At 44.8% G+C, this 24,735-nt stretch overlaps 2 protein-coding genes across 9 annotated transcripts in view; one reads left to right on the top strand and one right to left on the bottom strand.

Annotated features, from left to right (window-relative positions):
- Nucleotides 1-11,307, bottom strand: part of INTS10 (integrator complex subunit 10) — a 114,617-nt gene extending 103,310 nt beyond the window's left edge. For 6 of the 7 annotated variants that reach the window (XM_085855643.1, XM_085855644.1, XM_085855646.1 and 3 more), the window contains exon 1: nt 10,996-11,280. In XM_085855643.1, the coding sequence (XP_085711769.1) occupies nt 10,996-11,115 (120 nt within the window). In that variant the 5' untranslated portion in view covers nt 11,116-11,280. The other variant, XM_085855641.1, reaches the window with a different exon arrangement.
- Nucleotides 11,308-12,155: 848 nt separating this feature from the next.
- Nucleotides 12,156-24,589, top strand: MRPS23 (mitochondrial ribosomal protein S23). Of its 2 annotated transcripts, none has more exons than XM_085855649.1 (5): nt 12,156-12,349; nt 12,597-12,767; nt 19,238-19,315; nt 20,743-20,878; nt 24,095-24,589. In XM_085855649.1, the coding sequence occupies exons 1-5, from the start codon at nt 12,303-12,305 to the stop codon at nt 24,188-24,190; spliced, it is 528 nt and encodes a 175-aa protein (XP_085711775.1). In that variant the 5' UTR covers nt 12,156-12,302; the 3' UTR covers nt 24,191-24,589. The 2 variants fall into 2 exon arrangements, with proteins under 2 accessions (XP_085711775.1, XP_085711774.1); XM_085855648.1 differs by having other exon boundaries at nt 20,743-20,890.
- The last annotated feature ends 146 nt before the right edge of the window (nt 24,590-24,735 follow it).

Below are 24,735 nucleotides of genomic sequence, written 5' to 3'. Positions count from 1 at the left end.
AACGTGTCTTGCCATTGGTTTGGTAAATAAATGGCCATAACTTGCAAAGCACTTGTCCGATTAATATCAAACCTTGAAAAGGCACATCCTCAGGTCCCCAGCAATATATCTGGCAAGTTTCAATTAGATCGGACCAGAGGTTGTCGAGAAACAGCAGTCACACACACACACAGACACACACAGATATTGCTGGAATAATAGATAGATGTATGAAAAGTTTACAAATTTCACTAAACCAAGTTAAATATATCGGTGGAAAAAGTTCCCCTTAACATGATGTACATCACTTAAATACAAGGCATCACTCAAGGCATCCTTGAGACCATGATCTCAGAGTTTCGACACAAGTTGTGCATACTTTATGAGGGGCCCAGTTTTTGTCCTGGTCTCCAAGCGGTACTTTAAAGTAGGCACGGTACACTCTCTTGACGAATGTAGTGATGTTGCGTCTTTGAGGTGCTAAAGTGAAGCATCCACAGATATAGCAGAAGATATCTGGGTCGTTACAGCACTTTCTTCTCTTTGAAGGTGTAGACATAGCTAGCTTACAGTGTAAGGTACCAAGTACCGGTATAAACAACCCCACTGAGTCAGCTGTGCCTGCCCACTGAGAATCGCGTAATACAGTAATGCTCACGTCTCGCGAGATTAGGTAGAGTCTTTCACAGCAGATTAGGTAGTCTTCACAGCTGCAAGTCACAAATACGTCACAGACGTAAACTACTGATGCATACGTTGATTCTTTTAAGAGAATCAGACAATAACTCCACTTTGCTCATGGCAGGCTGTTTACAGCTACGGGTACTCGGAATAATCAAGCTTTTGCTGTTTTATCCCCACCAAGATTGGCAGACTGGATGGTCAACTTTTGTAAAAATCCATGAATATGGAGCATACAGATAGCACAAAAACTTGATGTGATAGAGAAAATCTGAGCTCAGATTTGGATTCAGCAGCCCAAAATTAGCCAAAAACAGTTTCCAAAGTCCATGCAAGAAAAAAAAACTATTTTTGCAGACAAGTGTAATCATATCTATCCTTTTTTCCAACCCAAATCTCCATCTAATAATTATATCCAATCTTTTCCTTCAATTCCTGACACGGATCGGAGCAGACACGGGCACAGCTTGTAATAAATAACCGCATGCCCGATGGCGGGAGGACCCGCGCGCAGCCCCATGATAATTTATTATCGTACACAGAGCGGGGTAAGAATAGCACACACATCTTGTTGGGGTCTGCGCATGGGCTTACAATTGCATCTTACCATCGGTCTTCGCTCACCACCTGCGGGTGTCTTCCGCAGACATCTTCTCGCACTCTGGCCAGTGGGGCTGCTGCCAGGGAGAGGCGTGCTGTATGGCCCGAATTGCTCGGGCCGCATGGCGTGCGGACAGGCAGTGCATTGACCGACGCTGACCGCTGGTCGCCGGGGCACGGCCCGGGAGTTCGGTGCAGAGCAATTTGTCACGTGTTCGGAGCGAGACGAGTCCACAACTCGGAATCGTCTTGCCGGATGTAAAGTAAGGCTGCTTCGAGCCATAGCGACTGGGCCGTGTGCTGGCCAGGGCCCAACCAGAGCACCCGATTCGGGTGATGACACCGCTTCGGGTCATCACCCCCGCCCCGCACCACAGGGTCTATAAAAGGACGGGTCGCGGTGCCGTCTGTTTGTCCCTCTGAGGCAATGGCACCCAACATACAGTGATCCCCAGACAGTTATTTTGTTAGTGTACATGCAGTTAGACCTTCCCCTCATGTCTAATGGGTTAGCGAGACGAAGTGCATTGAGTGGGCCTTTCAATCAAGATTTCATTCCAACCCTTTCCTTTTATCCATGAAACAAGTCAAAGCAGGCACCGCACCCAGATGGCTGCCTGTGGAAATCACAACGATGAGAAACTCTCCACCACCAGACTGCACGTGGCACCCCCTTTCATTCGAATCTGCATCCAATAATTATATCCATCTTCTTTTCAACCCTGATTTACATCCAATCCTTTCCTTCAATCCATGATAAAAGCAAAGCAGGCGCAAATGCAAGATAACAGAACATGTGCGCAGCCCTGTGATAATCACCACCGCACTGTACGGGACCCGCATGGCACACATCCTCATTCAGGCTGCGCACTGATTTACAACGGATGCGTCTCACCATAGACCTTCACTCGCCACCTCGGCCACCAACATCTCTCGCAAATGGCAGCGGTCATCTCGCACCTCCGCCTCGATGCAGTAACCAACAAGCAGAGGCGTACTGCACGGCCCGACCGCTCGGACCGCATGGCATGCGGACGGAACAAGCGCATTGACCAGTGCCAACCACAGAGCACAGAGAGTGCCCGAACGAGCATGCGGGACCGACGTGACCCTCGGCCGGTCGCCGGAACCTGGGAGTTCAGTGCAGGGAGATTCATGTCACGGTGTCCAGTGCAAGTCAATTCCGCGGCTCGGCCATGTTGCGCCGGATGTACGAATAGGACCACTTCCGGCCGTAGGACCCTGGCAACGCGGGGCCAGGGTCCAATAGGAGCGCATCGCTTCGGATAATAACCCCACCCTACACCATGGGGCCGATAAAAGATGGATCTCAAAGCCGTTCACTCTGTGGATCTCTGCATTCGCCTGCTGACTGCTGGGTCCGCCCACTCCACCCGCCTTATTTGCCTGCTGGGTCCGCCCACTCCACCCGCCTTATTCGCCTGCTGGGTCCGCCCACTCCACCCACCTTATTCGCCTGCTGGGTCCGCCCACTCCACCCACCTTATTCGCCTGCTGGGTCCGCCCACTCCACCCACCTTATTCGCCTGCTGGGTCCGCCCACTCCACCCGCCTTATTCGCCTGCTGGGTCCGCCCACTCCACCCGCCTTATTTGCCTGCTGGGTCCGCCCACTCCACCCGCCTTATTCGCCTGCTGGGTCCGCCCACTCCACCTGCCTTCCTTGCCTGCCTGCTCCACCCACTATCTGGACCGGTGAATGCGCTTCCACGAGCCCCTGTACAGTGTACATTGATTAGCAAGAGACAACGCGCCGACTCTTAAGGTGAGATCGCTCAGCGGAGCATCCCCCAAAGTGTACTGGGTAGCGCGGTCGACCAACCGTGCAAGGTATTGCGAGGCCGTTAGCCCTCATCACCTCTCCTTCCTTCTGATTATCTCATCTTCATCGGGTTTGCGTGTGTGCGTGTATGTGATGGCGCCTGTCCTAGCTTAAGTTAAGAGTGGAGAAGATATAATGTACAAGTCTGCCCTGTGTCTGCTTTAGTAAGTTGCTTGCTTTCTTTTGTCACACCCCATGAATTCCTTGCTATCCCTTTTTGTACATAACAATGAACCCATTTACCGTGCCACAAACTTTTCCTCGCCTAATTGTTAATAAGTGCTTGTATAGAAATGTTCCCAGCTTGTTTTCGTCTTTTCCTTCATTGATCCAGCATGGTCCGTGCCTAACTGGGACGTTATCTCCCAACGATTCGTTCTGATCCGGTAAGGTGACCCGGTTTGGACAAGGCGTAGAGGGCATGACCCCGGTAATTAGGTCACCTGACTATTTTAGGTAACCACTTAACCTTAGACAGAGGACCCTAGGTCACGTGGTTGAGTTATTAGCGTTCATGGTCGATTAGCGACTGCCGCATCACGGAGATATCCGTATGCGACGGCCTGCGATTCCGGAGTCTGGTGGGAACCCGAGGTAGCCTCCCCCCCCCACCCCCCGACCCCAGGACCGCAACAATATGTATATATATATATATATATATATATATATATATATATATATATATATATATATATATATATACATACAAAAATATACATGCATATACATATATGAGGTCCGTCTAAAAAGTAACGGGACGGACTTCACAGATATTTTATTCCAAAAAAAAATGTTGAAATCACAGCTTGTCCCCTTCAAAATAGTTTCCCTCCAGTCTCACACACTTGTCCTTCCTCTTCTTCCACGCTTCGATGCACCCCCGGAAGGCTTCTTCTGGAATCCTCCGGAGCTCCGTCGTCACGGCCCTTTTGATGGCCTCTACATCAGGAAATTGATTGGGACCCTTGATCACCCCCTTGAGCTTGGGGAATAGGAAAAAAATTACAAGGGGCCAAGTCTGGCGAATACAGGGGTTGCTCCAGAGTTGGCACGTTCCTCTCCGCTAGATACTGTCAGATGCTCAGGGCACTGTGAGCAGGGACGTTGTCATGGTGGAACACCCAGGCGTTGTTCTCCCACAGATCCCTCCTCTTGTCCCGGACTGATCTCACGAGGTGCCGGAGGATCTCCTTGTACACGTATCGATTCACTGTTTGACCTGTGGTAGAAACTCGAAGTGGACGATGCCCTTGATGACAAACATTACATGGTCAACATCAGTTAAACATCACGCAGAACCACCGGTATGGATTTTTGGACTTGTTTGCCCTCATCAGGACAGAATGAATGCCAATAAATATCTAACCAATGATGACATTCGTCGTTTAAACATCAGACGAACCTCCTGACTGTTATGGTGAGCATCACCACGGATTATGTTTCACACGGTAAAACTGCATAATCAGCAAAGAACAACGGTCCGTCTGCCACCCAAACGATTGCAACCGCTAATACAAACCATTCAACCAGAAGGCACGTGATGTGATCGGTGGGTAAATCGAAACAAGTAGTGTGTGATGAGCACTCCCTATCTCCATTGGACATTATCCTACACCTTCTGTATACATATATATATATATATATATATATATATATATCTATATATATATATATATATATATATATATATATACTAATAAAAAGCTGTGTGTGTGTGTGTGTGTGTGTGTTGTTCATAAACAATAACATTCTATCTGCTAACTCCCCTACCCCCACCCGTCTCTCTTTGTCCCATCCTCGCTCTACCCCATCCCAATAGAGTGCAGCACCCTCCTCCCACATACCTCTCTCCACCCCCGGCCCCACTCCCACCCCCTCCCCATCCCCTTGATCGTTTTTTCCTTCGTCCCTAACCCACCCCCGGCCCCACTCCCACCCCCTCCTCTCCCCATCCCCTTGATCGTCTTTTCCTTCGTCCCTAACCCACCCCCCCCCCCCGCACTTCCTATTATCGTCAGCGAAGAGAAGGGTGGTACTTGCGAGTAACAAATAAAAAAGGTCTCCTTCCTTTCACAAAATAATAATAATCCGGACGATCAACTGATATTTGTATTTATTTATTTCTTTGGCCTCATGTCCCGATTCGCTCCATGTTCTCGCTCTTGCACGATTCCTGAGTTTGTTTGCAAAACAAGAAAGTGCAGACGAGATGGTATAAACGTGTACATGAGGGAAAGTAACATCAGGAGAGGAAGAGTTGAAGGACCAGCGTTGACGTGAGAGGGCAGCTCGGTTTGCAGCTTGTGCACTCCACGAGGGCACGTCACAAACGTGATGACGTCACACGCACACTCGTGATGTACAGTATTGTCGCTACTGGTACAGGCCCGTCGCTAGGGGGGGAGGCATTTGGGTGCAATGCCCACAATGGCGCATCTGGTGCCCCCCCTCCCCCACTTGTACGCCACCCATTTATGCCGTGTTGCACCCTGTGAACAGCTTAATGTTTCAGGACGAGCGCCCACTGTGAACTCCTTGCTGTTTAAGAGTTCACCTGTGTGAACTAAAACCCTTCTTCCAGATGTTCAACGTGGTGAATAATAAGGCCTTCTTGGATAAACTGTTCTTAAATAATATCCTTCTTTGAATAACAGTCAAGAGATAAGTATGCGCTTGCCAGCACATCTCCAAAAGCAATTGGCAAGACAATACAGTCCAAGCCCACAAAATAAAAGATAATAACGCAAGCACCAACGCCAGCAGCCAAGACGACAGACAGCCGCAAGATCTCGTGTCGAATGTCGATGCTGTGGGTGGTTATCTATATTAATATTTCGGCACACCCCTTTCTTTGTTCCACCATCAGATTTTTGTTTCTGCATGAAATGAAACAAGCTTTGACATATATAGTAATGATATTATTGTCTTCCTTAAGAGGCCCCTCAAAATTCATTTTGATGATGGTAGTTAAATCTTATTATTATCTATATTAATATTTTGGCACGCCCCTTTTTTGTTCCACGATCAGATTTTTGTTACTGCATGAAATGAAACAAGCTTTGACATATATAGTAATCTGATGGTGGAAAATCTGATGGTGGAAAAAAAAAGGGGCGTGCCGAAATATTAATATAGATGATATTATTGTCTTCCTTAAGAGGCCCCTCAAAATTAATTTTGATGATTATGGTAGTTAAACGGTTCATGTTCTCCATTTGCAAAATGGGAGGAATTATTGTACAAAAAAGAAATAAAAATGTTTCCCATTTTTTGAGGACCACTAAGATGAGTTCGTAAAACCTTTTGTAGAGTATGTTATTATTAATCACTATACGCCATAGTAAATTGCTCATGTTATTGAGCTGTTAATAAGCTATCAATCATAGACATATAATAAACTCACTTAAGTATTCATATCTCTATTTCAATGCGTAATATCAAGCAGTACCTTCATGATGACCTAATAAAACCGGTCTCGATATCTGTCCGTCCGTATATCTGTTCACAATCAAACCGATCGTGATGCATTTTAAGGCTTTCCGAGAGCTTTGGAGAGATTACCTACACTCCCGCATGGTGCCGTTTTTATTATTCCTACTGCACTTCATTAGAACATAGATTGTGGATGGATGCGCAGATCCCAGGAGAACAACTATAGCTGTCAAGAACAATTCATATTATCGATGGATAAAAATGATATTTAATTGATATTATAATAAATTGTTTATTTAAAATATCTTCAAATTTTGTGAGTTTTTAGTTTGTTGTGAAATATTAGGTCCTCGGGTCTCCGCATAGTGGCGTACAGGCTTAAGTCATACTTCTGTTTACTACCGTAGAAAATCACAGAACCATCCGATCGACATGCTGTTAACAGTTTCAGAATCAGCTACAATCTACAAGATATGAATATGTAGACGAAACTGATCTGGCCAGCAATAATCTACAAGATATGAATATGTACACAAAACTGATCCGGCCTTTTGGATCACTTTAAAGTAGGGTGCCCAGTAATTTTAATGCGCTCTATGGATCCTCCGGAACTCACGAATGGTACACGTTGTGTAGTCACTAAACTACATGGTAATGTCATCGAAGTGGAGCTACTGCGGGACAGTCGAAGGGGAAAACCTGAATGATAATCAGTGGATAAAAATGATATAATATATTGTTTAAAATACATTCATGCTATCTGTCTTTTACCATATGTTGCCAGTGACGCCCGTCCAAGAAGGGCACCTTTACTAGTATATAATATATCATGGATCATTTAGTTTTAAGGAATAGGCAATCAGCATATTCGATATGGAGGCCCTATTAAGCAGGTTACCTGATTGGTTGTAAGTTAGGTATAAATGTAATATAGTCATAATATGATTAAGGAAAATACATAAATTTACATAATTAAAGATGAAGTGCACGTGCACCGCATGACCTTCACAACCCGTAAACCCTCCATCTTTCAAAAGTAATTTTATAATAAGAATTAAAAATATTTGTGTTTGCAATCATGCTTCCATTTGAAATGATGCAGATAAAACCTGTTTTTGATACATGCATCATTTAATAAATAAAACCGTCAACCGTAAAATCTCGCGAGTCGTCAGATTAGTGACGCGAGTCACGAGGGACGAATCACAGAGCACGAGCTCGCAGCAGGAGAAAAAGACGTGGATGATGGATAAACGAAAATGGCTCAGAAAAGGAAAAAATGCAACCGACGAAAATAAAGATTATGAAAGACATGTTGTGGGAGGAGGAGGAGGAGGAGGAGGAGGAGGAGGAGGAGGAGGAAGAGGAAGAGGAAGAGGAAGAGGAGGAGGAGGAGGAGGAGGAGACAATCATGTCGATGAAATACCGACAGAAGCTGGCCAACCTGGCCAAGCCAGCAACATTAGCCCTGCAGCTGGAGCCCCAGCGCAGGCAGCCGAGTTGCCACGCTCGGCGGTGGCCTCAGGATCGAGTGTGACTGTCAAGCCGCTTCCCGATGATCTTGCAAGTGAGAGACCGAATCAAGTTGTTCTCCAGCGGTACCCTGGCCATCTGTTTCAGAACAAGAGTCGCTCGTTTGTGTCCTCTTGGTACCAGTTAATGAATGGCTGGAATACAGTGTGCAGACAGATGTAGCATTCTGCTATCCATGTAGGAAGTTTAACACTGCACGCGGCCCAGTGGACTCTACTTTCACAGTGCGAGGCTACCTGAATTGGAAACATGCTGTTGAGAAAGACAGGGGGTTTCACAAACACGCAACTTCAAAGGAACATTTAACTTGTGTTTTGAGGTGGAAGGAGAATGAGAGGCGCATCGATTGTGGTAAGGAGATTTCCACACTCCTCAATGCTGACCAGCTAAATAGAAACCGGTACTATGTGTCTGCTCTTATAGATGTTGTGGGATTTTTTGCCAAAAATCAGATGCCTTTTAGAGGGAGCCTTGATAATTTTGAGGATATGTCAGACGAGCACAGTGGGTTCTTTCTCTCGCTTTTAAACTACACACTCAAAAAAGACACCGAGCGAGCCGAAATAATAAAGCATATCCCACGAAACGCAAGCTATACTAGTCCGGGAATGCAGAATGAACTGATCTGCACATTGAGTAATGTTGTGACGGATGCCATCGTGGAAGAAGTAAGCACATCGTGGTTTACCATCAAGGTGGATGGGATGAGGGACCCCACTGAATGTGAGAACATATCAATCATCATTTGCTTTGTATCGGCATCAAATAAAGCAACAGAGCGTCTACTCACAATAGCTACAGCCGACGCTGGAGATGCAAAAATATTGACAGACCTAATAATTGCAGAGCTGACAAAAACAGGACTTGACACGTCAAAAATATTAAGTCAGGTGTACGACGGGGCTTCGGTAATGGCTGGGAAGCACGGTGGGGTGCAAAAGTTGTTGTAAGAGATATTGGAAAGAGAAATCCCCTATGTGCACTGCTGAAATCACCAACTCCATCTGGTAGTTATCCACGCACTGGCAGCAGAAAAAGCTGTCACTGATTTCCTCGAGGTTTGTTGTTGCCTGTACAAATTCTTCAGAAAGCCCACTGTTGCTGCACAGTGTAAAGGTGAGCGGTTAAAACGACTTTTTGATCAAAGGTGGACGGGACATTTAGCCACCGTGTTTGTGATCATAGGATCTTTTAAGGATATCACATCCTTACTGTCGGAGATTGATGCAGAACGCGCCTACGGTGCAGAGATGAGGATGGAGGCGATTGGGCTTTTGCGGGAAGTCTCTGGGCCTGCCTTCATGTTCACTGCTATCTTTGTACAAAAACTGCTGATGTTGTTAGATGGCCCTAACAGACTCTTGCAGGCAGAGGACATGGACTTGCTAACGGGGTTGGAACTGATGTCGAGTGCTACAGAGTGTGTGAAGAAACTCCGCTCTGAGGATGAGTTCACTGATCCGTGGAACAAGGCCAACGATGCTCGCACTTCTACACCTGCACCACCAAAACGGAGACGCACAATGCATAAGAACTTGGAACAGTTTGTAGTTTTGGAGACTACAGGACAAAACAACGACAAGACGGAACTGCAGAGGGTTATTTTTACAGCGCAATTGACACTGTGCTTGGAGAGATAGCTCAGCGCTTCAGTGAGCGCAACACACAACTCGCCCGTTCACTCGCTGCCTTGAATCCTGAAAATGGCACGTTTTTGGATCCCCACTTGCTCCAGCACATCATGACATTAACAAAGTCAACCATCAGTGAAACAGAGTGTGTGGTTGCAAAGCAGTATATTCGCACACAGACAGAAAAGCAGCCAAATGAGAGATGGACAACACAAAAACTCCTCTCAACATACCACAAAACGCTGGAAGCCATGCCAAGTGTTGTGACTGCTATGAGACTTGGACTAACATTTAGTGCGTCCACTGCCATGTGTGAAAACTCATTCTCAACATCGAGGAATGTCTTCACTGACCATCGACGGTCCATGCGCCATGCACGCAAGGCACAGCTGGTACGGCTGGCCTTCGAGAGAGACCTCACACGTAAATGCCTGAATGAATGGAAGGAGAAGGTCCTCAGAAGATTCCACACCGAGACGAGTCGCCTGCAGCTCTTCTCACAGCGAGTACAGCGGTATAAAAACTATACGAGGAGTTCAGATTGTGTGTGCGACTGCTGGTGATGCGTGTGTGGTTGTGGCCGTGGTCGGTTGCTTTGTACTTCTGACGTTTAAGTTAAATGTTGTGATTGGTGCTTTGCATATCCCATATCTAGTGCTTTGTGCATAACCTTACCTCTGTGTAATTGACTGCTTTAAATGCGGACTTTGTGGTATCTTCAGGCTGGTCGTATTTGCTGTTGATAGTTTAACGTGATGATCGCAGGTCATAGCCTACTGTATCTTATTTGAAAGTGCACCGATTCCGGTGCCAACCTCCCCCATTGTTTAGTCATTGTATCTCTGGTATATTAATTTTCTAATGCCAATTCTTCACAACACCTTGTGTAAGTGCACCTGAATTGGTACCAATTGTCTAATCATTGAATATCTGCATTGTGAATGAGGCCAGTTTGTTGCGACTCTCCTGCATTCGAATAATTTAAGGCCAAAAACATCGGAACATATTAAATCTAGCTGAGATCAATTTGGATAGTATGAGACGGCAACCTCAGTATAGATGCGTCAATGCTGCATGAATACAATAGCATACTGGGTTATAAAAAAAAAATTAAATATTATAATTGTGCCCCCCCCCATACAGTTCATATGCCCCCCTTAATACTGAGCCTGTATTAAGCCTACGGGCCTGTACTGGTACCGACAAACATTGCAAAAAAACATCGAGCATCGACACGCAGATTCCATAACCCACAAGTCGACAGCAACCATCAATCCCCGGACGGAATGAATGATACCTGGATGGCAAAACAGGCCGGGAAAAGGCTGCGGGCGGTGAGCAGCCAGGCCTGGGCCGCGCACGAATCCCGAGGCGCAAGTTCCCGCGCTCTCCGAACCAGCTGCTCGGCTTCCGCCATCGGGCCTCTTCGGGATCCTTTCACCACACAAATCTGATCCTCACAACACGAGATCACGTGATGTTCAATTGGGGTTTCCAAACCGACCTGTTGGGTCAAAGCGAGTCTGTTATTTACATCAAGCTCCACGTTTACATCAAACTTTCTCCTCCCATGTACATTTAAACTCACCCCTCATTCATTCATTCACACTAATCATTCCTCATTTCATTCCTTATTCACTCATACAAAACATTCTTCATACAAATCATTCCTCAATACAGATTCTTCATTCATATCCCTCATTTTTCGTTCCTCATTCTCATTCTTTATAACACTCAATAAAAGAAAATTATACTTGATTCATTTTTACAGACACCGATAATTTTGTAAAGTTTAAACTCAAACATCACGTCATTGTTTTATCTACTTTATTCATTCCCACGGCATTTCAAATCCTTCTATTTATTCAATCTTAACTTGTGCGATAATTGCATCCATGTGGTGAGATTATTTGCCGCGTCTCGCGTGGAGAGGCGCGAGCGCTGAGCGATGGCTCCAAGAAAGCTGCTGCTTCTTCTTCTTCTTCTTCTTCTTCTTCTTCTTCTTCTTCTTCTTCTTCTTCTTCTTCTTCTTCTTCTTCTTATTCTTCTAGGACTCGGCTCTTTTATACATACGATCCGGATCTCTTTAAATACTAAACACTTGTACACATCCTCGCATTGACGGTGCCTTTTGAGAGCGTCTATCATGAACTTTTAAACATATTTGGACATTTGCTTTAGAGTTTCGAAAAGTTCACGTTACTACTTAAAGATTATTCCATTTAATGTAATGAAATTTCGTAAATACACGATTTTCTCCTCATGAACAGGAGTCTCCATGACGGGTCTCGCTATTGGCTCCATCAAGTCACGTGACGAAATATCGGAAGTTGTTGTTGTTGTTGTTATTGCCTTTAGGACGCGGCTCTTGGACACATTTGTCCTTGTTTTTTTTTTTTAAGGAAGGTCGAACATTGTGGTTGTATTCAAAATATTACCGAATAAATGTCCGATAAATTATTTAAACAAGAGGAAAATTTACCCCTTTTGGGGAAACGTGCCGTTGGAGCTATTGTTCGTCCGCCATGGAATTTGAGGGAAAGTGAATGAGTGAGGAAAGAATAAAACACACAGCGGGGTTGGGGGGGAAGTGTTGAGTGTATCATGTCGTGGTACACACGGATGTACAAGGTTGGGTCCATCTACTCACGGTAGGGACGGCTGTGTGTGTGTGTGTGTGTGTGTGTGTGTGTGTGTGTGTGTGTGTGTGTGTGTGTGTGTGTGTGTGTGTGTGTGTGTGTGTGTGTGTGTGTGTGTGTGTGTGTGTGTGTGTGTGTGTGTGTGTGTGTGTGTCCGTCCGTCCTGAATGACGTCGTTTAAGTTGTCCTTCACATGTATTAGAATGCCTTTTGCATGCAAATGCAGGAATGTGCGATGTGGTGTTGTTATCCATTCCAGGATTCAAGGTTTAATGCGTGCTGGGGTCTTGAAGTATGAGAATCGACCGCTGTGGTTTGACGTATACAAGGCGTTCCCACCTGAGCGTGAACCCCTCTATCGAAGACGCCCTTTGAATGAAGACAAAGACGACGTGCGAGAAATATTCTATCCTGAAGACGAGATCCGGGCGTGAGACATGCATCCTGATTTGGCTTGTGTTTTGTAGTGTGGTGGCATCTATTTTTTATGTTCGCAAATAAGACTTTTTTTTTATTGTGCACATGCTACACCTGAACGCACCCCTCCCCCGCATTGCCCTTGGAGCACGAGCCCACCCTGCTTTCCCTCCCAAGTAAGCACTGGCCCGAACCCCCCCCCCCCCCCTTCCTTTCCCTATGCACAATGGCCCGAAGCACCCGACCCTCTCCCCCTTCTCTTGTACGCATCAGTACAAACCTCTCCTACACTTCCAATCTGTGTGGCATACATTTAACAAAACATAGATGGCTCTTATTCTCTTAGACTTTGTTCAAAACCTTCAAAAACATCTTTGTTTACCTTTGATATTCAAGCATCACCAACCGGATGGTGCAGAGGTAGCACACCAGTCGTCTTTGAGCCGTCTTGTCTGGGTTTGATTCCTGACCCGAATATACACCGTCCGATTGGTGCTTTGCACGCAGGGCGTTGTTGCATCACAAATTGCTCATGGGCTTGGGAATGGTATCCCATGTGCCAGCATTAGTTGGTGGACGTTAAAGATCTCATGGTATCTTCGTTGAAGAGTGGGTGAGTTATCACCGGTATCCTGAACAAATTATAAATTTGTCCAAATCGGCTCCAGGTGAATGTCGAGCCTGACCGTCCGATTCCAGACAGGCTTCGGCCAAAACATTTCTTTGCCGATCACACTGAAAATTGTGAGTAATTGGTGCTGTTAAAAGGTAGCAATTTGGCAAGAAATGGTTTTCAAGGAATGTGAATATTATATATATCCATACATATACCCCAGCTCTACCCCATTTCAACCGGTTCACCGCAGCCTGTGTTTCCACAAACAAAGATGAATCACAGTTGATTGGAGGGTCAGCAACAGTGATTGTAACACCCCTGACATCCAACTCAACAGCTGGTGGATCAGCCTGGTACAACCGCTCAAAGTAACCGGCCCAGCGGGCCTTCACTTCGGACTCCTCTGTCAAGACCCCACTACTGCTCTCTGCTCTAAATGCAGTACACCGAGGCATGCGCTTGGATGAACGCAATGCGCAAATTCCCCTGTAAGGAAGACTACAATCTCTTGACCACAGGTGATGCTCTACCCCCGTCCCAGATTCCTCACACATAGGCCTCCTTGTCCACCCTCAGTGCACGTACAGTTTTACGCCTCAGCTCACTGAACAGCTCAGCTCTACCGTTCAGCCTGGCCCTGTGACTGGTCATTGGTATCCAGTGTCCCTTGAGAGATAAAATTCTTCTTTGCCCTGCGGTGAGCTCCAAGACATCTACCGGCATCATCAAGGACAGTGGGCGTGAAGGCACTCCACAACTCTTCACGATCCCCCAAAGCACCCAGACCCCCCAAATCCCCATTCAGCTTGTTTGCAAACTCCTCAGCTACCCTCTCATCCTTGAGCTTGCCAACATCCAGCCTAGGCTGGGATGGTACCATGCTCCTGGATTTAAGTTGCAACTTCAGAGTTGCTACAACAAGCTGGTGGTCAGTACTGAGGGACTGAGCACTCCAGTAGACCCTGCAGTTCTGGATCATCCTCCAGCGACCATCAACGAGGACATGGTCAATCTCCTTTGCCACACCCGCCATCGTTGGAATACCAAGTCCGGCGATGAGCTTGTGGGTGCTGAAACCATGAACCGGCCACACTGAGTCCATGACTTCTTGCAGAGTCAAGGAACTTCTTGCTGTTGTGGTTCTCAGTTGCAGACCCATGGGTACCAACACACATCTCATAACCATCCCTATCAGTTGCAGTTGATGCATTGAAATCCCCCAAGACTAGAAGTGTATCTCACCTGGGACACCAATCAACCACAGACTCAAGCGTGGCATAGAATGCATCCTTCACGGTGAGATCACTCGCCTCAGTCGGAGCATAATCCTTAGTCTCATAATACGCTCGTTGACCGGTGTTACCTCAATTATAATTGGAGTCAGCTTAATGAAAACAGCTACAGCAACTCCTTGGGCATGGTAACCATCAGGGCGACCAGACCAATCATCGGTGTAACCACCCACCATGATCTCGCCGCAATCCGGTCTCCATGCCTCAGAGAGTACTGCAAGACCGATGTCCAAACGCTCTTGATAACATATAATGATAACAAAGACAGGTGATCATCCTCTCTTAGGGATAGGATATTCCAGGCACCCACCCAAAGGGACCGCCTCAGGTTATCCCAAAGAGACCACCGAAAGGTGGATGACACCTCAGCACCACCCCGACACACACTTCTGCAATCTGACCCGCGAATGTTTCCCCGTGGTTTCTCCCTATCATCAAAGATTGGGGGTCCCGAAGGCTTTGCCCCAATCCCGTCATCCGGTGAGCTGCCCTGCGAAGGGAAGCTGCACAGGAGGTACTCCCATGGAGTAGGTTTTCAGATTTTTGTGTTTTTTTAATGCCTTTAGTATATTTTGCAGAATGAAGGGTTTTACGCTGGCCAGAGTGCAAATCCTGCCACGAATCTCCTATTAAAAAGGAACCCAACTGCAGGAGGACGTCCGCAGACACATGTCGCCGACAACCCGACCATGAAACAAAAATGCAGATGAAATGTGAATAAGTTCGATTAACACAGAAAATCAGATGATTCTCAGTTACATAAGTATTCAAACCCTTTCCCTGATGAACCCAAAATCACTTCAGGAGCAAATTATTTGTTTGAAAGGTTAAAAAAAAAAAAGTGTAAACGTTTCAACTGTATGTAATCAGTGTTTTCACTTAAAAATTAAGCTTCTCCGTTTATCTAAGGCGTTTTAAGGTGCAACTCACTTGGTCAACCAACAAGGTAAACATGAAGTCCAAGGATCTTTCCAAAGAAGTCAGACATCGAGTGGTGGAGAAGCACCGTTCAGGAGAGGGTTATGCGAAGATTTCAAAGTCGCTCATTATCTTTGAGTACAGTGAAATCAATCATTAAGAAGTGGAAGATGTATCATACCACCCCACCCAGAACAGGTCGCCCATCCAAACTCAGCAGACGGACAAGCAGGAAACTGGTTCGGAATGTCGTCGTAAATTCAACAATGACTTTGAAAGATCTGCAAGGCTCTGTCGGAGATGGGGGTCAGTGTTCATCAATCAACAATATCCCGTTCCCTTCACAAAGCTGGCCTCCATAGACAGGTGGCAAGAAATAAGCCATGACCGAAAAAGATGCATCTGAAAGCTCATGTGGAGTTTGTGAAAAAGCATCTTCATGAAACTGCAGGTATATGGAGAAAGGTTTTGTGGTCGGACGAGACAGAAATTGAAGTTTTTGGTCTAAATTCAAAGCGTTACGTCTGGCACAAACCTAACCAGCTGAGTTGCAAAATATTTACAATAAAATACAATGACTTGACACAACGGACTGAAGTAATATTCAGTACAATTCTTATATATAAAACAATAATTTCAAGAAGCAAATACATTAATAATTATAACCATATTCAATACAATTCTTATCATACATAACAATGGGAATGCATAAGAATAGCTTTCTCAAGTCATTCAGATGTCTGACAAGATAAGGCACTGAACTTCGACGACATCTTTCGATTCTGCATCTGATTTCCCTGTACCTATCACTATGGTGTAGTTGTCCTCACTCAGACTGCTTTAGTGGCAGCCATTGTGGGAATCTGTCGCAGACAGACTTCACAAATTTGGAATACAATTCAACACGTCAATGACTCAGTCTGTAGGGGGTAAGTACCTGAAGAGCATTGTCATACGATTCGTACTGGTCTCGGAGAATTATCCTCAAAGCGTGTTTTTGAATTAGTTTGAGTGTATTTGATTGATGCATAGTCAGAGCAGAATGCCAGACTGGTGAACAGTACTCGACTTGTACACCGTCATCAGGTCATCCTTCGAGGCACCAAAGCGATTCAGGACGTGAAGATCTTGTGCGGAGCTTGGGATGCAATGTAATGGACATGTTCATTCCATTGGAGATCCTTCTGGATTATCACATCAAGGAGTTTCATGCTGTCACAGTCCTGGAGCCGCGTGCCATTGATTTCCACTGGACCTTGGGCGGGTGGATTGCACGCAAAACAAACACTCATGAGTTGACATTTCGTTGGATTGAATTGTATATTTGACTGCTGGCACCATTCCTGAAGCAATTCCATCACGTCCGGGATGACCCTGGGTGATGTGACGCAGCGACTCTCTGCAATGGTTATAAGTGGTCCACGTATTTCCGTGCCCTATGGAGTGCCCTTCTAGTTATTATTATTATTATTATTATTATTATTATTAGCTCGCAAACTGATTGGGTACATTATGACTATTAGTTTATTAGAACACTTGATAAATAACAAGTTATTATGAAGGTTATTAGAGTTTAAGGTTATTTTGGTGCTACTGTTGCACCATCTGTAATATTGTTGTGGTGCCGGGTTCGGTGGCGAGGACGACCGCGAGATGGAGCAGTTGGGCCGTCATGGACGCCAATATTTTGACGGCGTGGGGGAGGGTTAATTGTCTAATTCCAATTTACCTAAGTACCCACGCCGTCTAACTACCGGGGAGGCCACTCCCTCGGCTGACTTTGTCCGAACCGAGTCGCTGTTCTGACTCGGATCCGGCGTAACCGAGCGGGCATTATCAAAGCCTGCTGGACCAAATGAACAATTTACGGCACAAACGGCCTCCCTATTTCTCAAGCCCGAACCATGCTAGGCCAATGAAAGAAACAACAGGCACCGAGCTGGTACATTTAACAGGGGTTTATTTACAATAATCGGGAAGGAGACACAGAGCAGACTTAATCACGAATATGCAGGAAAATATACAATGAAATCACTTAAACAGTTTTACTTACAGACTGGCCACAGACACACACACATCCAAAAAGAAATGGACCCCACCGGGTCTTTATTCGGTCCTCCAGCAGAGGAGGATAGTTCAGCTGAGGGGACAGTGTCTGGCCGGGTACCTGGCCGCCTCGTGCGGTTTCACCGACTCCAACCCACCACGGTGGGACTCGAACCCACGACCCGAAATCCAATGAGCCCACGATCCTGGCTGCCATGAACGACGATCGACGGCACGAGCGCCACGGAACACCTCCACCACGAGCACCAGCACGGCCACCGAGGAACCCCGACAAAGACCGCAGACCAAAGGGCCAAAAGCAAAGAGCCCAAAGAGCACAAACGACGACGACTGCTGACGGCTCGCCACCTTTCTTATCCCTCCCCCGGGCGGGTCGAGGGAATCTGAGGTAACTCGCCTCCAGATTGGTCGGGATTCGTGGGACATTGCCGTCTGAGGTAATCTCATTCCTCATTGGGCAAGGGACACGCCCTTGCCTTTCCGGGCGGGGTCTCGATCTGGAGCGATGGAAGCTCCGCCTATGTCTGTGGCCAGAACATGTGTGTAATGGCGTCGCATGCGCGTGAGGAAGGCCGATGGTGGCAGGAGTGAAGGAGGATGTTGTTGTTGTTGTATATTAATTCTAACTAAGAAATAACTCGCAGCGCACATACACTTAATCACCCATTAAACATAGGGACGGGTCCCTAACTATAAACACATACTTATCGAAATAACTGAACTGCGGGGACTCTGGCTGTTGTGTGCTAATGGCTGCCAGATTCGTAACACTATTATGCCATTAACCACGCCCATTTAGGTGTGATTGGCAGGTGTGATCCCACCCACTCTCATTTGCCTTCCTCTCCAGCTATACTGTATCCATGAAGATACAATTTTGTTTACTTTTTGCGGAATCCTTTCAAGTTGTGAAATATTTTGAGTCGTCATTACAGAACAGCGATTTTTTAGTCGGTTAATTATGTATTTTAACGATGTTGTCCAAAAGTTAAATTAATGTCATTGGATGTGAAAACCTACCAGATGACTGGTGGGTACTTTACTAGTACTAGTACTGTTTTTTAACAGCATCAATTATTCCCAGCTGTTTGGGAGTTGGCCATGTGACAAGAAGGCGTAGTATAGCGAAGGCAATCTAAACAGCTGCAGGATTCATCCACCCAATGTCATGACTCATGTTAGGCCTTCAAGAGTGCGGTCAGGTTCCCCCATCTGTATCCGTGAAGTGCCGTTTTGTTTTCTCGTTCCCTCATCCTGTCCATCCCCATGATCATTTCCTTCTCATTTCTTCTTCTTGGCACATCTGCCGGATTATGATCCCTCCTATAATTTAACTCTTGATACAAGTTTAAAACAAAAAGAATATTTTAAGTTTATTAGTTGCATCCTGTGTTTTTTTTTACTCACATATAAGGAGCATAAAACCTGCCTTTGAGATCTGACTCCCATGATGACAATGATGATGTTGAGTTATCGATCACATCACAGATCCTGCTGAATGTGCAAGAGATTTTATTCTGCATTTCTTGATGCCTTTGAGTTTTGTATGATGTTACTAATTATGTGATGCATTGTATCCTGTACTTTCAGAATTTTCTTTGCAACCTACGGCAATGGTCCCAAGGCATATGACCTAACAAATCCAAAATTTATCTCTTCGTGTCAGAGGTGAGGAAAAGCCCTGTAAATGCCGAGATTGGTTAAGATTTTCAAGACTTTTATTGCCGGTCAACCAAGGTTGATAGGAATTTCAACAATCAAAAATCATGCATCATTTTACAGGACGTAAAACGAGGCCGAGACAGATTGCACACATAATATACAGGAGACAATAAATGTATATTGGCACATCAAGTGCGTTAATAATATAAAGTGCTTGGTTTTCTTCGACTAAGTGCTAAACGGGTTACTGGGTGTTCAGTTCTTACTGCTGTTGCGATTAAAGCGAGTTGCTCTGGTGGTAAATGATATCTGTCGCGTGAATAAGGGAGAAGAAGTTGAAGGAGATGATGGGTGGGGTGAGGGTGGTCTTCAATGGTCTTCCTTGCTCGTTCGATGGACCGTTTCCAGTACAAAGTGGCAATGGAGGGGATTCGTGGCTGATTAATTTTTTTCAGAGTTGTTGTTGATCCTTTCCAGTGTTTCTGTGCCATACTGTAATTGATGAGGTCACAATGCTCTCCATTATCACGGTGTAGAACTGTACCAGCAGTTGGCGATTTGCTTTAAACTTTTTGAGTTGATGAAGAAAATACATTCGTTGTTGCGCTTTCTTGATTATGTCATCTGTGTTGACGTCCCATTTCAAACTATCGGTGATGATGGTGCCAATGAATTTGAAAGAGCAGGCTTTCATATGATGCTTTGGCATGGAGCTGGTTGTCAGAACGAGACAGTTGACTACGTTGGGGGTATGCTTGGCCAAAATGTAATGTTGTTCGCTGAATCGGGTTTCTTCAATCTGTAAGGATCGATGCCGTAACATAAATCTATGTTTTGCACCAGAGGGATAAGTCGTCAAGGTACTTTGCAAACGTGGTGGTGTAAATGTGCATTGGGCGTCAAGCTGTCAGCTAATGAACATGAGCTTGTCCATCAGAAAGGTAGATGAGAAGTGTAACCCATAGCAACGTGACATTATTGCAAGATGCCTATACGTTAATGAGCACAGACTAACTACTTGTCAACATCTTTTTACTTCCCCTTTTCAAAAATGCAAATGAGCAAGAAACTAGTTACAGGACAATCATTCGATGAATAATTTGAAGGTGAATTGTCACCTTCATTCTAATTACTACCCAAAATGTTGCTGGTGCTGTTTCTTGTGTAATACTGTACTGCTTCTGAGTCATGACTTGAGGTCATCAACACACCAATTCTCTTTACAATAGATCTTCCCCTTGCCCCCCCCCCCCTTACCCTCAATTAGCGACATTTCTCTGCTAACAAGCCACGCTGCCCAACCATGAGTGCCTTTTTGGAATACTTTGGTGTCTCGAATTTTGACTTAATTTGGTTTTGTACTTCAATATGAAATGGGAATTGCTGTACTGATGCACTTGTCATTTTCTTTTTAAAATCTGGGAACTGTTAAGGTTTGTGAACATGTACCAGGAGTTGGAAAAAGCTGGAGAGCACTCTACCGATGCCCTGGTTGAGGCGACCAGCCGGGCCCTACTAGCAGAGGGAGTGCTTCTGCGCAGGCGAGGTTTCTTCACCACTCATGCTCAGGTGTGTGGACAGGTATGTTATCACGATAAGGCCAAAAAAAAAAAAAATGTTGCATTGGCGTAACGGGTCACTGAAAAATAGGGTAGGTCGGTCGGGATCTTTTTTTTTCCCTAATAAATCCCAAAATTTTTGGATAATAAATCCAAAAATTTAATAAATCCTAATAAATCCCTCCCAAAATCTCCCCCGGCTCGAGTACCACCCTTTTTGTCGGCGGGTTCTGTCCGAAACACTTCCGGGTTTTTGCGATCGCGATCGCAATCAACAAGATACTTGAAATCGATAGCAAAAAAAACAAAAAAAAAACGTAGGGTCGGCGGAATTTTTAGGGTCGGGCGGGTTACGCCAATGCAACATTTTTTTTTTTTGGCCTAATGTCTTGGACATAACCGTGATAACATTATGAACCACTGAAGATATTTCATCCAAACTTGGCACGGGTATACACTGTGATACAAAGATGAACCGATTCAATAGGTCAAAGGTCACGTGCCCTTTGAAAATCTTTTTCACAGACCATAATGAGATACAAGCATCTGACATTGTCTCTATTCTACTTCTCCCTCTCTCTCTCTCTCTCTCTCTCTCTCTCTCACACACTCTATCATGTGACCTTCAATTGAGGTCAAATGTAATGTGTGTGAGGGAATATCTATCAACACATTGGGGTGACATTCTATTTTATACTTTTTCATGGTCTAAGGCTTGTGGAGGAGTTGTATCAACAATCACAGACACACAGATTGAAAAATACACGACACAACACAGGACTTTACTTTGGACAAACACAGATATTCCACCTTGGGGGGGAAATGATAGAACTTCCTGGGGCACTTTGGGTACCAGCAATGCAATCTTCATGCCGTCACTTTTCTCTCCATAGTCGAGAAAAAAATTGATTTTGGGGGGAAAAAAAAATACGTGCCCCTCCCAAACCTCCATGGGATAGCAACCTACGGCGATTGTCCACGCCTGGTATGACTGGGCTGTGGTCAGAATTGATATCCCAGACCCAGAGCAGATGGACTGTGGATTATTGTGTTGTGTTTGTTGTGGATTATTATTTTTTTTATTTTATCATGTTTGTCTATCTCCAAACTGTAATTTTATATTCTTAAAACAATTTGTTTATGACACCTTTTTTTGAACCTTCATTACTTTCTCTAATTTACAGGGTTTCTTTTTTATCATGTTATCTCTGTGATGATGCGAATTCAATGAGATAGTTATTATCTTGGACAAACCAAATGATGAAGTGAGAGTTCCAAGGATGTGCGTTTTGTTTTCCACTTTCAAACGACGTGACATGATCACTTGCAGGCAACTAAGGAACAAAGTTCAAAGGGAAATCAAGCGAGCAAAGGAAAGTTTCTTTAGTGGCAAAATTGAATATTTGAAAATGAAGGAACCCGGCAAATGGCATCAACAGATTTGATAGCTGACGGGAAATGCATAAGCAATTCCCCCTCCTTCCAGACACTGGTAAAACGGCAGCACAAATCACCAATTATTATCTAAACTGTCACTTCACCCAGATTTGCAATGAACTGCCACGTCTCGACCTGTCTGCATAACTTGTGTACCTCCCTGCTCCTGCTCCTCCTCCAACTGTTAGGTGGCAAGAGGTCTACAATAGTCTCTGCCGTTTGAATGCTTCAAAGGTAGGCCATCCGACTGACGTTCCAATACGACTCGTGAAGGAATTTGCATCCAAAATTTCAGAGCTGGTGATGAGCCTTTTCAATGAATGCTTTCATTCCAGGTGTTTTCCTTTCAACTGGAAAACTACGTGTGTGTGTGTGTGTGTGTGTGTGTGTGTGTGTGTGTGTGTGTGTGTGTGTGTGTGTGTGTGTGTGTGTGTGTGTGTGTGTGTGATTCCCAAGAGTAAACCAGTCGTGGACTATAACCAGCTACGGCCCATCTCAATAACTCCCATCATTGCCCGAGTGTCCGAAAGCTTCGTAGCTGAATGGCTGATGGCGACATCAAGCGGAAAATCGACATGTGCTAGTTTGGTAATGTGAAAGGCACTTCTGTTTCCCACTGTTTAGTCAGCCTGTTGGATGCAGTTCATCAGGGTCTCTACAAGCCAGGACATTACGCTCATGTCTGTGCAATAGATTTTATTAAAGCATTCAACCTAATTAACCATCCGACGGCAGTCAAGAAGCTCATTCAACTTGACGTATATCCTGCGATCCTTTACCGTGATATGCAGTTTCCTCTTTGACCGCTCTTAAACTCTCCGTGACTGTGGTTCCACTTCATCTTCAGAACAGCTGACTTGCGGAGTCCCCCAGGGGACAATGCTTGGCCCTCTCATGTTCCTTGTGATGGTAAATGATGCGGCATGATCCACAATGAATAGATGGAAGTACTTGGATGACCTCAGTTTAGTGGAGATAGTGCCGAAGTCTCGGCATGGAGAAATGCAGTATCATTGATGCATTGTGTGAATGGAGCCGAAGGAATACAATGAAACCGAAATGTGACAAATGCAAGTCAATATAAGTGAGTTTTCTCTATACCAACCACCCCCCCCCCTCCCCCCGCTGTTCCCGAATGGAGCTCCAGCATGATGGAGAAACAAGCCGAGAGCATTGAGAGGGTACAGCGAAGAGCTCTCCGAATCATCGTTTTTCCTCATCGATCTCACTATAATGAACTCCGAAATACCCTGCATGTTTCAACAATTACCGACAGGAGAACTGACGTTCTTACCAACTTTGCCAAGTCCCTACTGCAGTCTGATCGTCATCGTCATTTTCTTCTCCCTCCACATCAAGAACCCTGTACATTCGAACTCAGCAATGCTCATCACTTGCATATCCCCCAAACCAAAACTCAGAGATGCAAGCAATCCACAATCCTCAGTCCAGTTCACCTGTTGAATTCTGAATGAACTTTGTATCTTACTCGAGTAATTGACTCCAGCTGTCATATTTTTTTTTTGGTTTAATGATTTTTTTTCCGTTACGTGTTTCTGATTCAGATATTTCTCGAATGTTGATTTATTTATTTTATTTTATTTTATTTTATTTTATTTTGCAATATTTTTAGTAAATGATTATCATTTTTGTTTTTAAAACAGATGATATTTTATTTATCTTAACTTCTTTTGCAACTGACCATTTTAGTCCTCGTCATGTGATTTTGGTAGTAAAACCGAATTGAATTGAATTGAGTTTGTTTCATCAAAGTATTGTATTTTTCCAGGCTAAGGTGTTGGAACAGGATGTGATGGACGACGCGAAGGAGGAAATTCCAGCAGAGAACAGTCAAGGAGAACCTCAAAATTTACACTCTGAATGAAAGTACACATCTTTTCATTCATAACGGCACAGATCACCCGTGTGAGTCCTAGGCCATGCGGGAAGATGTCAGCCTGTTGTGAAACCACCTGTGTTTTTATTCATAATGGCACAGATCACCTGTGTGAGTCCTAGGCCATGCGGGAAGGTGTCAGCCTGTTGTTAAACCACACCAGAATTGATAGATATTCATTCATGTAAAATAACTCTTTCAATGAAAGCTTGAATTTCTAAAAATTAATGGAGGGAGGTAACATTTCACAATAGTTATAAACTTCAGGATATTTTTGCATCGATATTTCTTTTTTTTTTGTAAAAGCTTACTTTGCCAGAGTTGGAAGAATTGTTGTTTTATTTTTATTCCTGCTTAAATACTGGAAATAAAATAAAGTACACTCCATGAATTTTGCATTTATTTTTTTTATTTTAAAACTGTGTTGGTATTAGTTTGTACTCACCCAACTGCTCATGGACTCTGTGTATTTCATTCCTACCTGAGAAGGTGGGAGAACTTTCTGGCAACCCTCGGCTCTCACTGTGCAACTA

This window comes from Eptatretus burgeri, chromosome 14 (assembly GCF_056783735.1).
Source record: "Eptatretus burgeri isolate ZD-2024b chromosome 14, Ebu_testis_v1, whole genome shotgun sequence".
In the NCBI taxonomy this organism is placed as follows: domain Eukaryota; kingdom Metazoa; phylum Chordata; class Myxini; order Myxiniformes; family Myxinidae; genus Eptatretus; species Eptatretus burgeri.
This window is presented reverse-complemented; position numbering and strand designations above follow the sequence as displayed.

Bases quoted from the DNA above. Each gene is read 5' to 3' on its own strand.
- MRPS23 (XM_085855648.1), top strand. From the start codon at position 12,303: ATGTCGTGGTACACACGGATGTACAAGGTTGGGTCCATCTACTCACG. The intron at 12,350-12,596 runs GTAGGGACGGCT...TATCCATTCCAG, and splicing joins GTTGGGTCCATCTACTCACG to GATTCAAGGTTTAATGCGTG. The intron at 20,891-24,094 runs GTATGTTATCAC...GTATTTTTCCAG, and splicing joins ATGCTCAGGTGTGTGGACAG to GCTAAGGTGTTGGAACAGGA.